The sequence below is a fragment of the Echinops telfairi genome, unplaced genomic scaffold (genome assembly GCF_000313985.2).
Source record: "Echinops telfairi isolate 266 unplaced genomic scaffold, ASM31398v2 ScPeMD7_7424;HRSCAF=8462, whole genome shotgun sequence".
NCBI lineage: Eukaryota > Metazoa > Chordata > Mammalia > Afrosoricida > Tenrecidae > Echinops > Echinops telfairi.
This window is the reverse complement of record NW_022111324.1, coordinates 78,742,481-78,758,957: the sequence shown is the minus strand read 5'-3', so window position 1 is coordinate 78,758,957 and position 16,477 is coordinate 78,742,481. Positions and strand designations below refer to the sequence as shown.

Below are 16,477 nucleotides of genomic sequence, written 5' to 3'. Positions count from 1 at the left end.
CTAATAAAACGATTAAAAAAAGATTGACAGAATACCAATGGACCTGTGTCAACACTGTGCCTGCACACTTGTCTGTGTCAAGAAAGTTGGAGGGCAGGACTGGCCAATGGACTGGAAGAGATCCGTATTTGTGCCCATCTCCCAAAAGGGGACTCAACAGAATGGAGAAATAAACAGTATCACTAATAATGCATTCAAGCAATTTTTTTCTGAAGACAATTCAAATACGGTTGCAGCAGTACATCAACAGAAACTACCAGAAATTTAAGCCAGTTTCAGAAAAGGACCCGAGACAAAGGATTTTCTTGCTAACGGGAGTCAATCAACATTTAGTGGCTACCCTCACAGGACAGGGGGTTCAAACATAGGCACCAACGTGAGGATGGAGCAGGACCAGGCAGGGCTTCATTCTCCTGCGCACAGGGTCACCATGAATGGAGCCGACTAGGAGACCCCTAACAACAACAAAGGAGCAAGAACGTTTTCTCTGCTTCCTAAAGATGTGCAGCCTCAGAAACCTATGTAGCAGCTGTGAGGAACCTTATTCTTAATGCCAGGGCCATTTTTATATTTAAAAGATCATTCACAAGACAAACAAACAACATTACCAGCTTAAAATTAGCCTTTTATATGTTGTCAAACATTCAATTAACTAACCTCTATTGTGAATTGGTTTTCTTTGGTGAGGTGTGCGATGCTAGCTGGTAGTGATACCAATAGCAGCCCATGGTATTAATACCAGACCTTAGACAGTTGGCGGTTCTCCATTCCTGCTCTATGGGGTTCATATAAATTGGAATCCACTTGATAGCAGTGGGTTTGGTTTTCAGGTTTATTGTATATCAAAGGAACTCTGTGGGTTTTATATTGGATTACAAGTTAAAAGGTTGACAGTTCAAACCCATCAGCCTATCCATAAGAGAAAGATGAGGCTATCAGTTCCAAGATTTACAGCGCTGGAAGTCTGCACAGGGTTGCTATGAGTCTGAATAAACTTGAGGGCAATGGGTCTGGTTTTTTGTTTGTTTGTTTTGTTTTTTTTAGTTTTATGAATCAAAGGACACCTGGTGGTGTAATGGTAGTGCTTGCCTGCTAATCAAAAGGTTTGCAGTTCAATTCCATCCAGTGACTCCTCAGGAGAAACACCTGGCAATCTGCTTCCACAAAGGTTACAACATAAAAAACACTATAGATGAGTCTCTGTTCCTTGGGGTCACTATGAGTCAACTCAACAACACTTCCACAACAACATTATGTACCCAGGTGTCTGGGTGGTGCAAACAGTTTAGGCTTGACTAACCCAAAGGGTTGCAGTTTGAGCCCACCCAGCAGTGCCATGGAAGAAAGGGCTGGTGATCCGCCTTCAAAAAGACTAAAGCCAAGAAACCCCTAAGAAGCACTTTTACTCTGTAACACATGGGATTGCTCTGAGATGGAATCAACTAGACAACAGTGGGGCTGGATTATTGTGTACAGAGACTTCCACTCTACAATTCTGCTGAGCCTTGAGATGATGCAGATCTGCCAGGAAAGGGCAGGTGGGAGAAGAGACTGAGTCTCAGAGGAGCTGCAAACATTGAGGAGGTTGAGAAGCAGAAGTCTCTGGGTTCTCTGGAGCAATAGCCGTGCATAGTCCTTGCTCAGAGAACAGGTGGTGACGGATACCAAGAGCAAGCACCAGCTGGAAATCCGACACAGACAAGATGCCGGCCTTGATACATGAGCTTAGACTATTTACTCAAATGTAGCACATCTAAATAGAGATGTTGCTTCAAGCTATTGAGATTATTTTTGCGGTTGTTACACTCTGGAAAGAGGAGCTTGAGGGCAAAGCTAAATTCACTTGTTGGAAAAGCCACAGCTTTGCATACGAGAGCTTGGGACTGAAGAATAGGTTACCTGCCTTCCATTTCCATCTTATTTTCCACATTTCTGAATAGAATTGACCCTCTGGGATGGAAATTCCATTCAGCACTCTGGTCTCAGGTACTCTCTCTGGGCTGTGGACTCTTGGGGTGTTTCTCTAGTTTCTGATATTCCATCTCAAGGTCTATTTGTTAGTAAATGAGAGAGAGAGAGAGAGAGAGAGAGAGAGAGAAATCCTTGACCGCATCCAAACCCAATCTGCCGAGTTCCTTCTGTGTCGAGTAACCCTACGGTATTGTAGACGGTGTAGAACCGCCCCGCGGGATGACCAAGGTTGTGAATCTCCGTGGAAGCAGACGGCCATGTCGTTTTCCTGTGGAGCAGCTGGAGGGTTTGCAATGCTGACTTTTGGTTTAGCAGCCAGGCACCTTAACCACTGCACCACCAGGGGTCCTTCTTGACAGCATTGCCTTATTTGCTGCCCAGATCTCCGCCTGACCTCACAGCCATTGTTTCTGTCTGGCCAGGCAGGACACACAACTTGCTGCTTAGGAAAAGCAGTCTGGGCCCTATTCTCACAAATGAGGCAGAAAAATGTTAAGGGTCAGAGAGTGGTATCCGAGAAGCTATTTACTTCCTGTCTTCAACAGTTTTTAGAAACCATAAGGAGATTTTCAAACATCTTTCTAAAGGTGAGCTCCCGAATCGGCATGACTGCGTGGGGATTGTTGTACTTGAAGGCCCCTGGTGGCACCAACAGTTTGCGGTTGTTGGCAGTGCTAAAGGAAGGCGTGGCAATCTACTTCCATAATTCAAAAGAACCCAAACTGTCAAGGCGATTCCAACCCCCGGCGACTCCGAGTGCTGCGGAGTTCAAGGCTGTGAGCATTTGGAAGCAGCTCTCCAGACGATTCTGCTGGGGTTCCTTTGGGGGTGGGGTGGGGTGGGGGGCTCACCAACCTTTCACAAAATACACGATCCTAACCACGTAAACCCCGTGGAGCACAGATTTACTCTGAAGCACATGGGGTCGCCATGAAGCGTCCCGATGACAGCGACGGGTTTGGGTTTGCAGCTACTCAGGATTCCTGGTGCTTGACTTCTCTTGGTGAGGGCGAAGGGTCATAGCCAATTCTAAAACTCTAAGGAGAGCTCAGTTTCAGAGATCTGGGTCAGTCATTTGCAAGCTCTAATCCTAGTAATTTTAGAAGCAACAGCGTACTTAATTGGGTATCCTGAAAGCCAAACAGGTTCTTGAATTATTAAGTGCCACACAGTGCAAAGCTTATGCTGTATCTTAGGTGAACTTCCTGAACTGACAGCGTTTGACTGCCACGGGATTACTAAACTACAGTGTCATCTAGTGGCAGTAAGAATAAATTGCATGATCCCCTTCATTGAGAGCATGTGAATACAATTACAAAACCCAAACCAGTGCTGCCAAGTTGATTTCAACTCATGCAAGCTTAAGTGTGCAGGGTGGAATTGTACTGCATAGGGATTTCAGGGTTGTGACCTTTCTGAAGTGGATCTGCAGGCCTTTTAAAGAGAATTACCTATGTAGGTATGGTTTATTTTCATAAATGTAAACTATACTAAAAAGGATACCTGACAAATTTAGAAATACCACTAGATGGTAACTAACTACCATACACTTTGCAACTTCTCTACTGGGGCAGTTTCAGTTTGGAATTGGTACAGAGGCACTTCTGATTTGATCTACAAGTCCTTTAGACAGGACAAATCACAATGCCTTCCTGAACTTCTTGTGCGGTAATAAAGCAATCAGTTTTTCCTGAAGCTGCTTCTACAGTACCATATTCTATTTGGGGATGGGTTGTCACAGGAGCTGAGATAACAAAGGGGGCAGTTAGGATGACTTATGTTCTCAGCTTGATCAAACTGCCAGGGCTTGCTTTTGATGTGAATCCACTTTTGTCTTTTTAGCGATAGAATGCTCCTCAGCCTTGCTCCAGAGGCATACCTATTCAATCAAGGAATTTGGTGTAAATCAGACACCTAGCTGGCCATGTGATCTGCCAAAAATGATATCCTTTTTCGGGACTTGTCTCTCCTGAGAACATGCCCAAAGTACATGAGGACCCGGTATTGTCTTCCTTGCTTCCAAGGGGCATTGTCATTGTACTTCTTCCAAGACACTTTTGTTTGTTCTTTTGACAATGCAGAGTACTTTATATATATGTGTGTGTGTGTGTGTGTGTGTGTATATCTCCAGTATCCTAATACAAATGCATTAATTCTTCTTCTGTCTTCCTCGTTCAGTATCTATTTATCTGCCTACTGTTATTGTTTGGTGCCATCAAGTCTGTTCCAACCCATAGCGACCCTGTGCACAACAGAACAAAACACTGCCCCGTCCTGCACCATCCTTGAGCCCACTGTTGCAGCCATTGCGTCAGTCCAATTCCTTGAGGGTCTTCCTCTTTACCGCTGCCCCTCCACTTTACCAAGCATGCTGTCCTTCTCCAGGAAATGGTCTCTCCTGAGAACATGTCTAAAGTATGTAAGACAAAGTCTTTGCATCCTAACTGCTAAGGAGCACCATGGCCACACTTCTTCCAAGACAGATCAGTCCATCTTTTTTAGCAGTTCATGATAATGTTAGTATTCTTCACCAGCACCAGTATTCAAATGTATCAATTCTTCTTTGGTCTTCCTTATTCGACGCCCAACTTTTAGAGAGTCTTGTGCAGCAGATTTACCCAATACAATGCATCTTTTGATTTCTTGTCAGCTGCTTCCACGAGCATTGATTGCGGATCTAAGCAAGATAAAGTTTTTAACAACTCCGACTTTTTCTCCATTTATCATGATGTTACTTTTGGGCCCCGTTGTGAGGATTTTGGTCTTGTTGACCTTGAGTTGTAATCCATACTGAAGGCTGTTATCCTTGATCTTCATCAGCAAATGCTTCAAGTTCTCCTCCCTTTTAGCAAGCAAGGCTGTATCATCTGCATACTGTGGGTTGCTAATAAGCCTTCTTCCCATCCTAATACAACATTCTTCTTCATGTAATTATTTCTCTGATTATCTGCTCAGCATACAGATGGAATAAGTCAGGTGAGAAGATGCAACACTGATACGTACTTTTCCTGATTTTAAACCATGCAGCATTTCCTTTTTTCTGTTTGCACAACTGCCTCTTGATCCAGGCACAGGGTTCGTATGATCACAATGAAGTGTTCTGTTCTTCTCAAGCTACCCGTCGTTTGGTATGATCTACAGTCGAATGCCTTGGCATTGTCAATAAAACACAAGGAAACATCTTTCTGGTATTCCCTGCTTTCCGCCACGGTCCAGCTGACACCAACAATGACATCCCTCTTTCTATGTTCTCTTCGGAATTTGGTGTGATTTCTGGAAGCTCCCTGTCAATGTACTCCTGCAACTGTTTTGAATTATCTTCAGCAAAACTTTATTTGCCTGCAATAATAATATTGCTCAAGACTTTGCACATTCGGTTAGGACACCTTTCTTTGGAATGGGTACAGATATAGATCCTTTTTACTCAGTTAGCTGGTTTGGTTTCTTGGTTTGGATGAATGAGTGTCTCCGTCCCTGCAACCAATTGTTGAAATATTTCAATGGTTATTTGTGGGATCCAGCTCACATCCAGATAGATGGGTCCTAAGGGGAAGTTGTATAATTGAAGGAAAGAAATGAAGACACAGACAAAGGTTTTGGAGTGCTCACCTCCTCCCTGGTATCAGGGCCCAGGTCCAGGAGAGAGTTACATCAATGTATACTTTTGGGTTCTGCAAGGCCCCCTAGTTACAGGTGGCCACATATGTAACAAAGTGGGCTGTACCCTAACTTTGCAGGTCCCTGATTCATTGGAGGAGCAACCTAACACCATTTCTGGGGGCAGGTAAGGGGAGTGACTGGTCCCTGAGCAAGGAGAGCAATAGCAACATGTCAGTTCCTATAGATCAAGCTGCCTGCCATATAGCAATCAGCCATATGCTTGCAAGAGGTAACTTTAAGGTAGCAGTATTATGGGAGGATATTATGGAATTAATCTTAATTATGAGAATATGCTTGAGACTCATCTCGGACTCACAAGTGTGAAGGCCTCCCTTCACCCAGGACCCTGGCCTCCCTGGCTTCTTAAATATGAGAATAACGAATTCATCTGCATACACCCTCTTTCCAGTCCTTACTTTCCCACAGTTATTCGGTTAATTCCTGAAACTTCTTTTTCAATAATGCTTTCAGTGCATCTTGGACTTTTGCCTTCTATACCACGGGCTTTTGATTATATACTGCCTCCTGAAATGGTTGAATTTCACCTAATTTGTTTTCCTGCATCGTTCATGATTTTGTCCATAGGATCCTTCAACGTTTCAGCTTGAGGCTTGGATTTTTCTTCAGTGCTTTCAACTTGAGAAACGCTAAGCATGTTCTTCAATGTAGTTTCTAACTCCAGGTCTTTGCACATATAACACTTTGTCTTCCCCAGCTGCCCTTGGACATTTTCAGTTCAATTCTTTTGCTTCCTCATTTCTTCCAGTTTTTGTTTTGTTTTGCTTCTTTATCACTAAAAGCAAGCTTTAGAGTCTCTTCTGGCATCCATTTCAGTCTTTTCTTTCCAGTCGTAGTGTCCATTTGGTTTCTTTGTGCATGATGTTCTTGATGTCATCCCACAACTCATCTGGTTTGAATCATTCATGTTCAATGAGTCAAATCTATTCTTGAGGTGTTTTCTGGACTCAGATGGAATATATTCAAAGTTGCATTTTGGTTCTCATGGACTTGTTTTGATGTTCTTCAGCTTCAACTTGAACTTGAAGATGTGAAATTAATGGTCTGTTCCATACTCAATCCCTGGCCTTATTTGGCTGATGATATTGAGCTTCTCCCTGGTCTCTTTCCGTAGATGGAGTTTATTTGATTTCTGTGTATTTCCTCTGGTGAAGTCCACATGTGTAGACATTGTTTATGTTGTTGGATAAGAGTGGTATTCACAATTAATTATTGATCTTGCAAAATTCTTTCATGTGATCTCTGGTTCATTTCTATTAACAGCACTATAATTTCTAATTACTGATCCTTTCTATTTGTTTCCATGAGGAAATTGGAAAAGTGGGATTAAAGGCCCAAGGAGCAAGATCAAAAGGGGAATAATACCCTTTAAGACTTGGGAGAAAGGAATGAAAATGAATACAGAAACTGACCAGTCTGAGGGACCGGCTCCAATCCCAACTACATGGACAGCCCCACACCTCCTCGCAGAAGAAGTCACTTCAGAGGACAGCACTGAAGCTGCAGCTCAGGGAGAGGGACACATCTGATCAGAGCACACAGGAGAAAATGAAGGGGGAGGAAGAAAGAGTGGAACACATCTTGGTCCATCAAGCCCTGAGGACAATATTCTTGCTCAGAGCAGCCAAAGCACAGAGAGGACCATAGGGCTGGCCCCAGGACAAGACATGATGTCCCTCACTGACCCATAGCACTAGGGGGGGCAACACTGGAGACACAGTGTAGGAATTGTGCCCGATCTGACCTCACCACACTGAGGCGAAACACTCAGGGTGTGCAACAGAACAGCAAGGGGAGCAGAGCAACTAAGTCCCCAGGGAATGCCAAAAATAGACTTTGTGGCCAGGGCATGGCACACCATCAGACTTGACTGGAAAACACTCCTAAAAGTCAATAAACAGACCTTGAACTGTTGTTGGGTTTTTGTTGTTGTTTTGTTTTCTTTTGTTGCTTTGTTTTGCTTTGTCTTGTTTTTTTGTGTGCATATTATTGTCTCTGCAGGTCTATCTAAATAAGATAGGTGGGATAAAATATCTGGAGGAGAAAATAATTGGACCGACAGTTCCAGGAGCGACATGGGAGAAGGGGAGGCAGGGGAAAGGAAATGGGTGTTAACAACCTCGGGGACAAGGGAACAACAAGTGATCTAAAATTGATGGTGAGGAGGGTGTAGGAGGCCTGGTAGGGCTTGATCAACGGCAATGTAACTGAGCGTAATTACTGAAACCCAGATGAAGTTTGAACAGGATAGTGGGACAAGAGGAAAGCAAAAGGAAATAGAGGAAAGAACTAGGAGGCAAAGGACATTTATAGAGGTCTCAATACAGGCATGTACATATGTAAATATATTTATATATGATGATGGGGAAATAGATCTATGTGCATATATTTATAGGTTTAGTATTAAGGTAGCAGATGGACTTTGGACCTCCACTCAAGTACTCCCTCAATGCAAGAACACTTTGCTCTATTAACCTGGCACTCCGTGATGCTCACCTTCCCCACACAATCACTGAAGAAAAGATAGGTGCATGGGCAAAAATGTGGTGAAGAAAGCCGATGGTGCCTGGCTATCAAAAGATAAAGCACCTGGAGTCTTATAGGCTTGAAGATAAACAAGCGGCCATCTAGCTAAGAGGCAACAAAGTCCACATGGAAGAAGCACATCAGCCTGTGTGATCACGAGGTGTTGATAGGATCAGGTATCAGGTATCAAAGAACAAAAAAAATCATATCGTGAATGTGGAGTGGAGACTCAAAGCCCATTTGTAGGCAACTGGACATCCCTTTACAGAAGGATCTCTGGGAGGACAGATAACCCCCTCAGGGCCAATAATGAGAGTAGAGTTACCAAGGGGGGAAGCAGAAGGTGAGGGAGAAACGGGGAACAAATCACAATGATCTACATATAAACCCCTCCCTGGGGAACGGACAGCAGAAAAGTGGGTGAAGGGAGACATCGGATAGTGTAAGACATGACAAAATAATAATAATTTATAAATTATCAAGGGATAAATTATACCTTCGTGAAGGAGGGAGGGTGAGGGAGGGAGTGGCAAAAATGAGGAGCTGATACCAAGGGCTCAAGTAGAAAGCAAATGTTTTGAGACTGATGAGGTCAATAAATGTACAAATGTGCTTGATACAATGAATTTACGTATGGATTGTGATAAGAGTTGTATGAGCCCCCTGTAAAATGATTTACAAATAAAATGACCAGTTTGGAAATAGGAATTTGGGGGTTGTGAAAAATGATGTCTGATAGCTTTATTTATTTGCATAAAATAGGAAGGGGTGCCATCTGTAAACTGAGAAGGACTGAGGATCTTAGGAAGACATCAAGGGTCTCTGAAGACCACAAGAAGGAGCTAATTAGGGATCAGTAAAACCATTTCTCAGCAACATGAAAGACACCGCTGAGGTAAGACAACATGAATCTATGGTGGTCCAGTCTCCACTGTTGTTTGGCTTTCTTTGGCTGGTATCAACATGAATGAAGAAGGCATGTTTTAACATCCAAGGACTGGATGTGAAGCTGCAAGTGGAAAAACAGGATGTGAATTAAGTTAAGATACTGGTGAGAGAGGAAGTCTCATCATAATCAACCATCAGATTCAAGGGAAGGATGGAGACCAAGAGGTAATTGATGTGTAGGGAAGGGGGAGGGGAGGAATCAAGAGGACTGGAAATTTCTATGAGGTCAAGAGGCAGATGAGAAGCCATGTGAAAGATGGAAGATCAGAGAAATCCTACTGAAATGGCACTCTTAGAATTTTGTATCCGTTCTATTGTTAGGAGTAATTTGACTGTACCTCTGCTACTAAGAATCACTTGATTAAGCATTTCCCTTCAGTCTTCCTAAGATAATTAACCAAACAGTAGAGGGATCATAAGATTGATAAGACTCAGTGTCTAGTTTAGCTTAGAAATACACTGAGCTTAGAAATACACAGTAGACTATCGAATATCCAATCAACTATTTATCAGAGGGGAATATAAATCTTGATTAATTAAGCTTTTAGAACCAGGTAGACAGAGGTGGATGATCATTGCAAAATTAGTGTACATATCTAGATCTCTGATGTGGTTGTTAATATCGCAAAGAATTGGGAATTCCAAAACACTTAAGTGTGCTCATGCAGAACCTGTCTATAAACCAACAGGCCTTCATTCAAACAGGATAAGGGAATATTATATAGTTTAAAAAAAAGAAGAAGAACATGCTCAGCAGACCTGAAACTGAAATAACTCAAGAAAATACTCAAGACTTGAGTTGCAATATTGAAAACTTCGATGGGGAAAATATTGAATGAAGCAGGAAGCATCAAAAGACGATGTGAAGAATACAAAGAGTAAGTGTAGCAAAAAGAACTAGTCAATATTCAATCATTTCAGGAGACAGCATATGAGCAAGAACCAATGACGTTAAACGAAGAAGTTCAAGCTGCACAGAAAGCATTAGCCCAAAACAAATGCTCTGGGAATTGACAGAATACTAACTGAAATGTTTCAACAAATTGATGAAGCCCTGGAAGCACCTACCTTTCTGTGCCAGGGAAGTTGGAAGACAGCTACATGGCCAACTGATTGGAAGAGATCCATATTTGTACCCATTCCAAAGAAAGATGATCCAACAGAATGTGCAAATTATAGCACAGTATCACTGATATCACATGCTATTTAAATTTTGCTGAAGATCATCCATTAAGGGTTATATTAGTGCATTGACAGGGAGCTGCCAGAAGTTCAGGCTCGATTTAGAAGAAGACGAGGAAAGAGGGAGATCATTGCTGATGTCAGATGAATCTTGGCTGACAACAACAACAATATAAGCATATCTAGGAGATATTCCAGATTCAATTCCAGACCACCACAATAAAATGCATATCATAGTAGAGTGAGTTCCACAGATTTTTTGTTTCCCAGTGAATAAAAAAGTTATATTTACACTATATTATAGCCTATCGATTGTATAGTAGTATTGTGGAAAAGCTTGAAATATTGTGAGGGTTACCAAAATGTGACACACAGACACCACTTGAGCACATGCTACTGTACAAATGATACCAACAGACTTGCTGTATGCAGGTTGCCACAAACTTTCATTTTGTAAAAAGCAATTTGCCACAAACTTTCAATTTGTAAAAATTGTTTCAGTCTCAGAAAAAATGCATTAAAACAAAGTATACCTGTACTGGAAACCAAATCTTACATATATTGGGTGACCCAAAACATTTATTATTATTTATGTGATTAATTATTTAAGCCTGTTTTCATATTTGTACTTTGAAGCTTTCACAATAAGTGAAAAATTTTGGAGAGAATATACTTACAATTGAAGGACAGGCTGAAATTCTCTTCTGAAATCCAGTCTCCATAGGCATCCATATAGACTTGTATCATACCTGACTTTCTAGAAAATGAAAAATGTTTTAGTATATACAAATATATAACCTATCTATAAAGAGATTATATATTTGGCCCAGTTACATTATAACTTTCTTACCAAGTCTTCAAGTGGTTGATGCCTCAGATATGACCTATGAAAGACATTTTGAATTATCTACTTCATTTTCTTCTTTTCAAATTTGAAAACAAAAAATCAATTCTTTATCGTTTGTTTAAGATGAACATGTTTGTTACTAAAGAATTCAAGTCATTTCAATTTTACCTTTCCTCCTCTTTTTTTTTAAGCCACTCAAACCACTATTTAGGTTTGGGGGATAAGAATATATGTTTTTTTATAGATAAGGATATGTCAAAAAATAAAAGTTACCTATAAATACAAAGTACTGAATGTTTACTATGTTTCAGACATTTTCACATATAATAATGCATTTTTACAATAACCAACAGGGTGTGAATTATTATCCTCTAATTGTGCAAATGACACAGTTGTCAGGAATTATGTGAAATTTGATCAAGGCTACAAGCTTTGCTTTACTACTAAGAAAGAGGATGACCATAAAACCCATGTTCATCTTGTTATTCCAATGCAGTTCTTTTCAAAATGTTAATTGGTCAAAGAATAACCTAGCTTAAAATCAGTAAAAATAGGCTTATAGTTTAAAACTTCAGTTATCTCCTAATGTATATTTCTTGCTAAAATGGAATCCTTACCCTTAATGAACTCATATATTTACTCCTTAAAACCACCCTCTCCCACATATTTCCGGTCTTGTCAATCTTTGAAGTTAAATCAACTTCACAAGCCACATACTCTATATATCATACTTCATCCAAGGAAACAGAACTCAAGAAATTTTCACAATAGTTGAGAGCACCTACTCTGTATCCTTAACATTAAGAACCAGATGCTACATAAACAGAAAAGGCAATGCCTTCATCAGCTATTCAACATTTTTTTCTTACCCCTTGTATTCCACCAACCATGCATTGCAACCTGGAGCCTCTAGGCTCCCGAATCCTCCCAAACTGCCTAAAAGTTTATTAAAATAAAATAATAAAAGGCTATTGGTTAAACATTCTTTCATTGAGCTTAATTAAGAGTCTTCAATAACTCTTAAAAAAACTCTTTTCAATGCTTTTCAAAAACTATTGCAAATATCTCAAAGGCTGTAGACTAATAACCTCTTGAGATGGCCTAAATTTTTTTTATAACTATGTTTGTATAACAAAGAAGGAAAAGATGAATAGAATGTGAAAGTTTTAAACAACGAATGCTTGGTAGCTGGTGTGATAGGTAGGATTATTGTGGCAACCTGGCCAATAGACACATGTGGAATTAGTAAGGTTGCAGTTTAATTGAAAGACAAAGAGATAAATGGCTTGGTGTACCTCACCTTTCTGTCTCCTGCTCTCTGATGTCCGGACCAGTGTTCGGCTATCTTAGCTAGTTCTCTGCCTCAACTTGCGAGCTACACTACCTGTGGGACACCCAACCCATAGACTGTGTGACTATAGTTTGAGGTTCCTTCAAGACCTGTTTCGCCACACTGCTGGTGTATACATCACTTGAGCTGGGGACTGCCGGACCCTGCCATCTAGCTGACTGTTGGTGACCTGCCCTGCTGTTTGCTGCCTGTGGCCGGACTGCCTGTATTGCTCTACAGGAGACTCAGCTGTCTGCTTCCTTGACTTGCACCCAGCAGCCCACGTGAGTTGAAGGATTGCCAGTATATTAACTGTCTCACAGATGTGAGTTGAACTGTGCCATTTGTACTGCTCTGTGGATAATTAGCTGTTCATTTCTTATATTCTATCTATCTATCTATCTATCTATCTATCTATCTATCTATCTATCTATCTATCTATCATCTATCTATCTATCTATCTAACTATCTAAACTCAAAAGTGTCCTAGTTTTGTTTCTCTAGAGAACCCTGTCTAACACAGCTAGAAAACACACTTTGACAATAGGAACTATGCCAGAAATTGCATAGCAGAATTTTGCAAGAACAAGACTTATTCATTGCAAATATCCTTTTTCCCCCCAGCAACATAAATGATGACTATACTTTGGACTTCACCAGAGAGAATAAACAGTCAAATTAACTATCTGTAGAAAGAGACCATGGCTACATGCAATATAAGTCTGAGGCCGACTATGGAACAGACCATCAATCGGTCATATGCAAGCTCAAGTTGAAGCTGAAGAAAATGAAAACACGTCCAGAAGAGTCGCAGCGTGACCCTGAACATGTTGTTGTTGTTAGGTGCCATTTCCAGCTCATAGTGACACTATGTACAACCAAACAAAACACTGCCTGGTCCCACACCACCCTCACAATTGTTCTTATGTTTGAGTCCATTGTTGCAGCCACTGTCTCAATCCATCTTGTTGAGAGCCTTCCTCTTTCTCGTTGTCCCTGTACTTTATCAAGCATGATGTCCTTGTCCAGAGTCTGGCCTCTTCTGCTAATATGTCCAAAGTAGGTGAGGAATTCCTGCCATCCTTGCTTGAGAGGAGAATTCTGACTGTACTTGTTCTAAGACTGACGTATTTGTTCTTTTGGCAGTCCATGGTACTTTCAATATTTGTCACCAGCACCATAATTCAAAGATGTCAATTTTTCTTCAGTATTCCTTGTTCACACGCATATGAGGCAATTGAAAATATGACTTGGGGAAGCACACCTTAGACCTCAAAATAACATCCTTGGTTTTCAACACTTTACAGAGATCTTATGTAGCAGATTTGCCCAATGCAATTATGGCATTTGATCTCGTCTGCTGTTTCCATAAGCATTGGTTATGGGTCCAAGCAAGATGAAATCCTTGATAACTTCAACTTTTTATTTATTTATTTTTTTGCCATTTATCATGATGGTCTAGTTGTCAGAATTTTGGGTTTCTTTACATCCAGTTGTAATACATATTGAAGGCTATAATTCTTGATTTTCCTCAGTAAGTGCTTCAAGTCCTCCTTTCAAACCCTCATTTTCAGCAAGCAAAGTTGTGTCATGTTAGTATTGTAAGTTGTTAATAAGCTTTTCTCCAAACCTGACACCACTTTCTTATTTATCTAAGCCTGCATTCCCTATTTGCTCAACATACAGACTGAATATGTGTGGTGAGAGGATACAGCCCTGACACACACCTTTCCTGATTTTCAACCATGTAGTATTCCCTTGTTCTGTTCACACAACTGCCTCTTGATCCATGTACATGCTTTGTATGAACACAATGAAGTGTTCTGGAATTCCCATTCTTTTCAAGGCAGTCCATAATTTATTATGATCGACAGAGTTGAATGCCTTGGTATGATCAATAATGCACAGAAGCAAATATAGTTCTGGTATTCTTTGCTTTGAATGCTCTGCATTCTCTTTTGAATCTGGCCTGAACTGGCAGTTCCCTGTCAATGTACTGCTGCAACCATTGTTGGATGGTTTTCAGCAAAATTTTAGTTTCATGCGCTATCAATATTGTTCTATAAAATTTCCCATTCTGTTGGGTCACCTTTCATGGAATGAGTACAAATATGGATGGATCTCTTCCAATCAGTTGGCCAGGTCTTCCAAATTTCCTGGCATAGATGAGTGAGCACTGCCAGGGCTTCTTCAGCTTGTTGAAACATTTCAAGTGCTATTCTGTCAATTCCTGGATCCTTGTTTTTGGCTAATACTTTCAATTCAGCTTGAATTTTTTTCCTTCAGTATCATTAGTTCTTGCCCATATGCTGCTTCTTGGAATAAATGAATGTGGACTAGTTCTTTTTGGTATAGTGGCTGTATATTCTTTCCATCTTTCTTTTGATGTTTCTTGCATCATTCAATATTTTGACCATAGAAGTTTTCAATATTGCAACTAGAGACTTGCATTTTTTCAGTTTAAGATCGTGTTCTTCATTTTTGGATTTCTAATTCTAAGTCTTTGCACATTACATTTAATTTTTATTTTGTCATCTCGAGATGCTTTAAAATGTTTTACTGAGCTCTTTTACTTCATCGTTTCTTCCATTTACTCTGACGACTCTATGCTTAACAGCAAGTGTCAGGATTTCTTCTCACATCCATCGAGACATTTTCTTTCTTTCCTGTCTTTTTGATGACTCATTACTGTTTTCATACATGATGTTCTTGATGTCACTCCACAGCGCTTCAGGTCTTCTGTCATTAGAGTTCAATATGTCAAATCTGTCCGTTAGTAGTTATCAAAATTCAGGTGGGCATTTTGGCTCTGGTGGACTTGTTTTAATTTTCTTCAGCTTTAACCTGAACTTACCTATGAGCAATTGGTGGTCTGTACCACAGTCCACCCTTGACCTGATGTTAGCTGCTGATATTGAGCTTCTCCATCACTTTCCCCACAGATATAGCCTATTTGATTTCTGTATATTCCATCTGGAGAAGTCCACGCGTATAGTCACCTTTTGAGTAGTTGGGGAAAAAAAGTATTTGCTATGTAGAATTTCTTAGTCTTGCAAAATGCTATCATGTGATCTCTGGCTTAATTTCTTATCACGAAGACCATATTCCCAACTACCATTCCTTCCTCTTTTTCCCCAACGTTTGCATTCCAATCACTGATAATCATCAATACATCTTGAGTTCATGTTTGATCATTTCAGCCTGAAGATGTTGGTAAAATCTTTGATTTCTTCATCACTAGCTTTAGTGGTTGGTACATAAATTTGAATAATAATTGTATGAACAGATATCCTTGAATGTGGATAGATATACTGTAATCCTATCACAGACAGCATTGTACTGCAAGACAGATCTTGAAATGTACTCTGACATTGAATGCAATGCCATTCTTTTTGGTGATGTCATTTCCAGCATAGTAAGTCATATGATTTTCTGATTCAAAATGGCCAATTCCAGTCCAGTTTAGCTTCAGATTACTAATGCCTACTATATCGGTCTTTATATAGTCCATTTTATTTTTGACAACTTCCAATTTTCCTAGATTCACATTTTTTTTCATTTTACTGGGGCTCCTACAGCTCTTATCACAATCCATCTATACATCCATCATGTCAAGCACATTTGTACATTTGTTGCCATCATCATTTTAAAAAAATTTTCTTTCTACTTGAACCCTTGGTATCAGCTCATTTTCCCCTCCCTTCCCCCTCCCCCCATCACGAACCCTTGATAATTTATAAATTGTTATTATTTGTTCATGTCTTTCACTGACTGATGCCTCCCTTTACCCACTTTTCTATTGTTCGTTCCCCAGGGAGGGGGTTATATGTAGATCATTGTGATCAGTTCCCCTTTTCTTCCCCCACCTTTCCCTTACCCTCCTGGTATCGCTACTCTCATTATTGATCCTGAGAGGTTTATCTGTCCTGGATTCCCTGTGTTTTCAGCTCTTATCTGTAACAGTGTACATGCTCTAGTCTAGCCGGATTTGTAAG

At 40.5% G+C, this 16,477-nt stretch overlaps 1 protein-coding gene across 1 annotated transcript in view; it reads right to left on the bottom strand.

Annotated features, from left to right (window-relative positions):
• CATSPERE (catsper channel auxiliary subunit epsilon) overlaps positions 1 to 16,477 on the bottom strand; it is a 199,876-nt gene that overhangs the window by 38,291 nt on the left and 145,108 nt on the right. Inside the window, exons 10-11 of the mRNA XM_004700170.1 lie at positions 11,156 to 11,189; positions 10,983 to 11,062 (exon numbers count right to left, since the gene is read on the bottom strand). Of these exons, the coding sequence (XP_004700227.1) occupies positions 10,983 to 11,062; positions 11,156 to 11,189 (114 nt within the window). The remainder of the gene's footprint in view (positions 1 to 10,982; positions 11,063 to 11,155; positions 11,190 to 16,477) is intronic.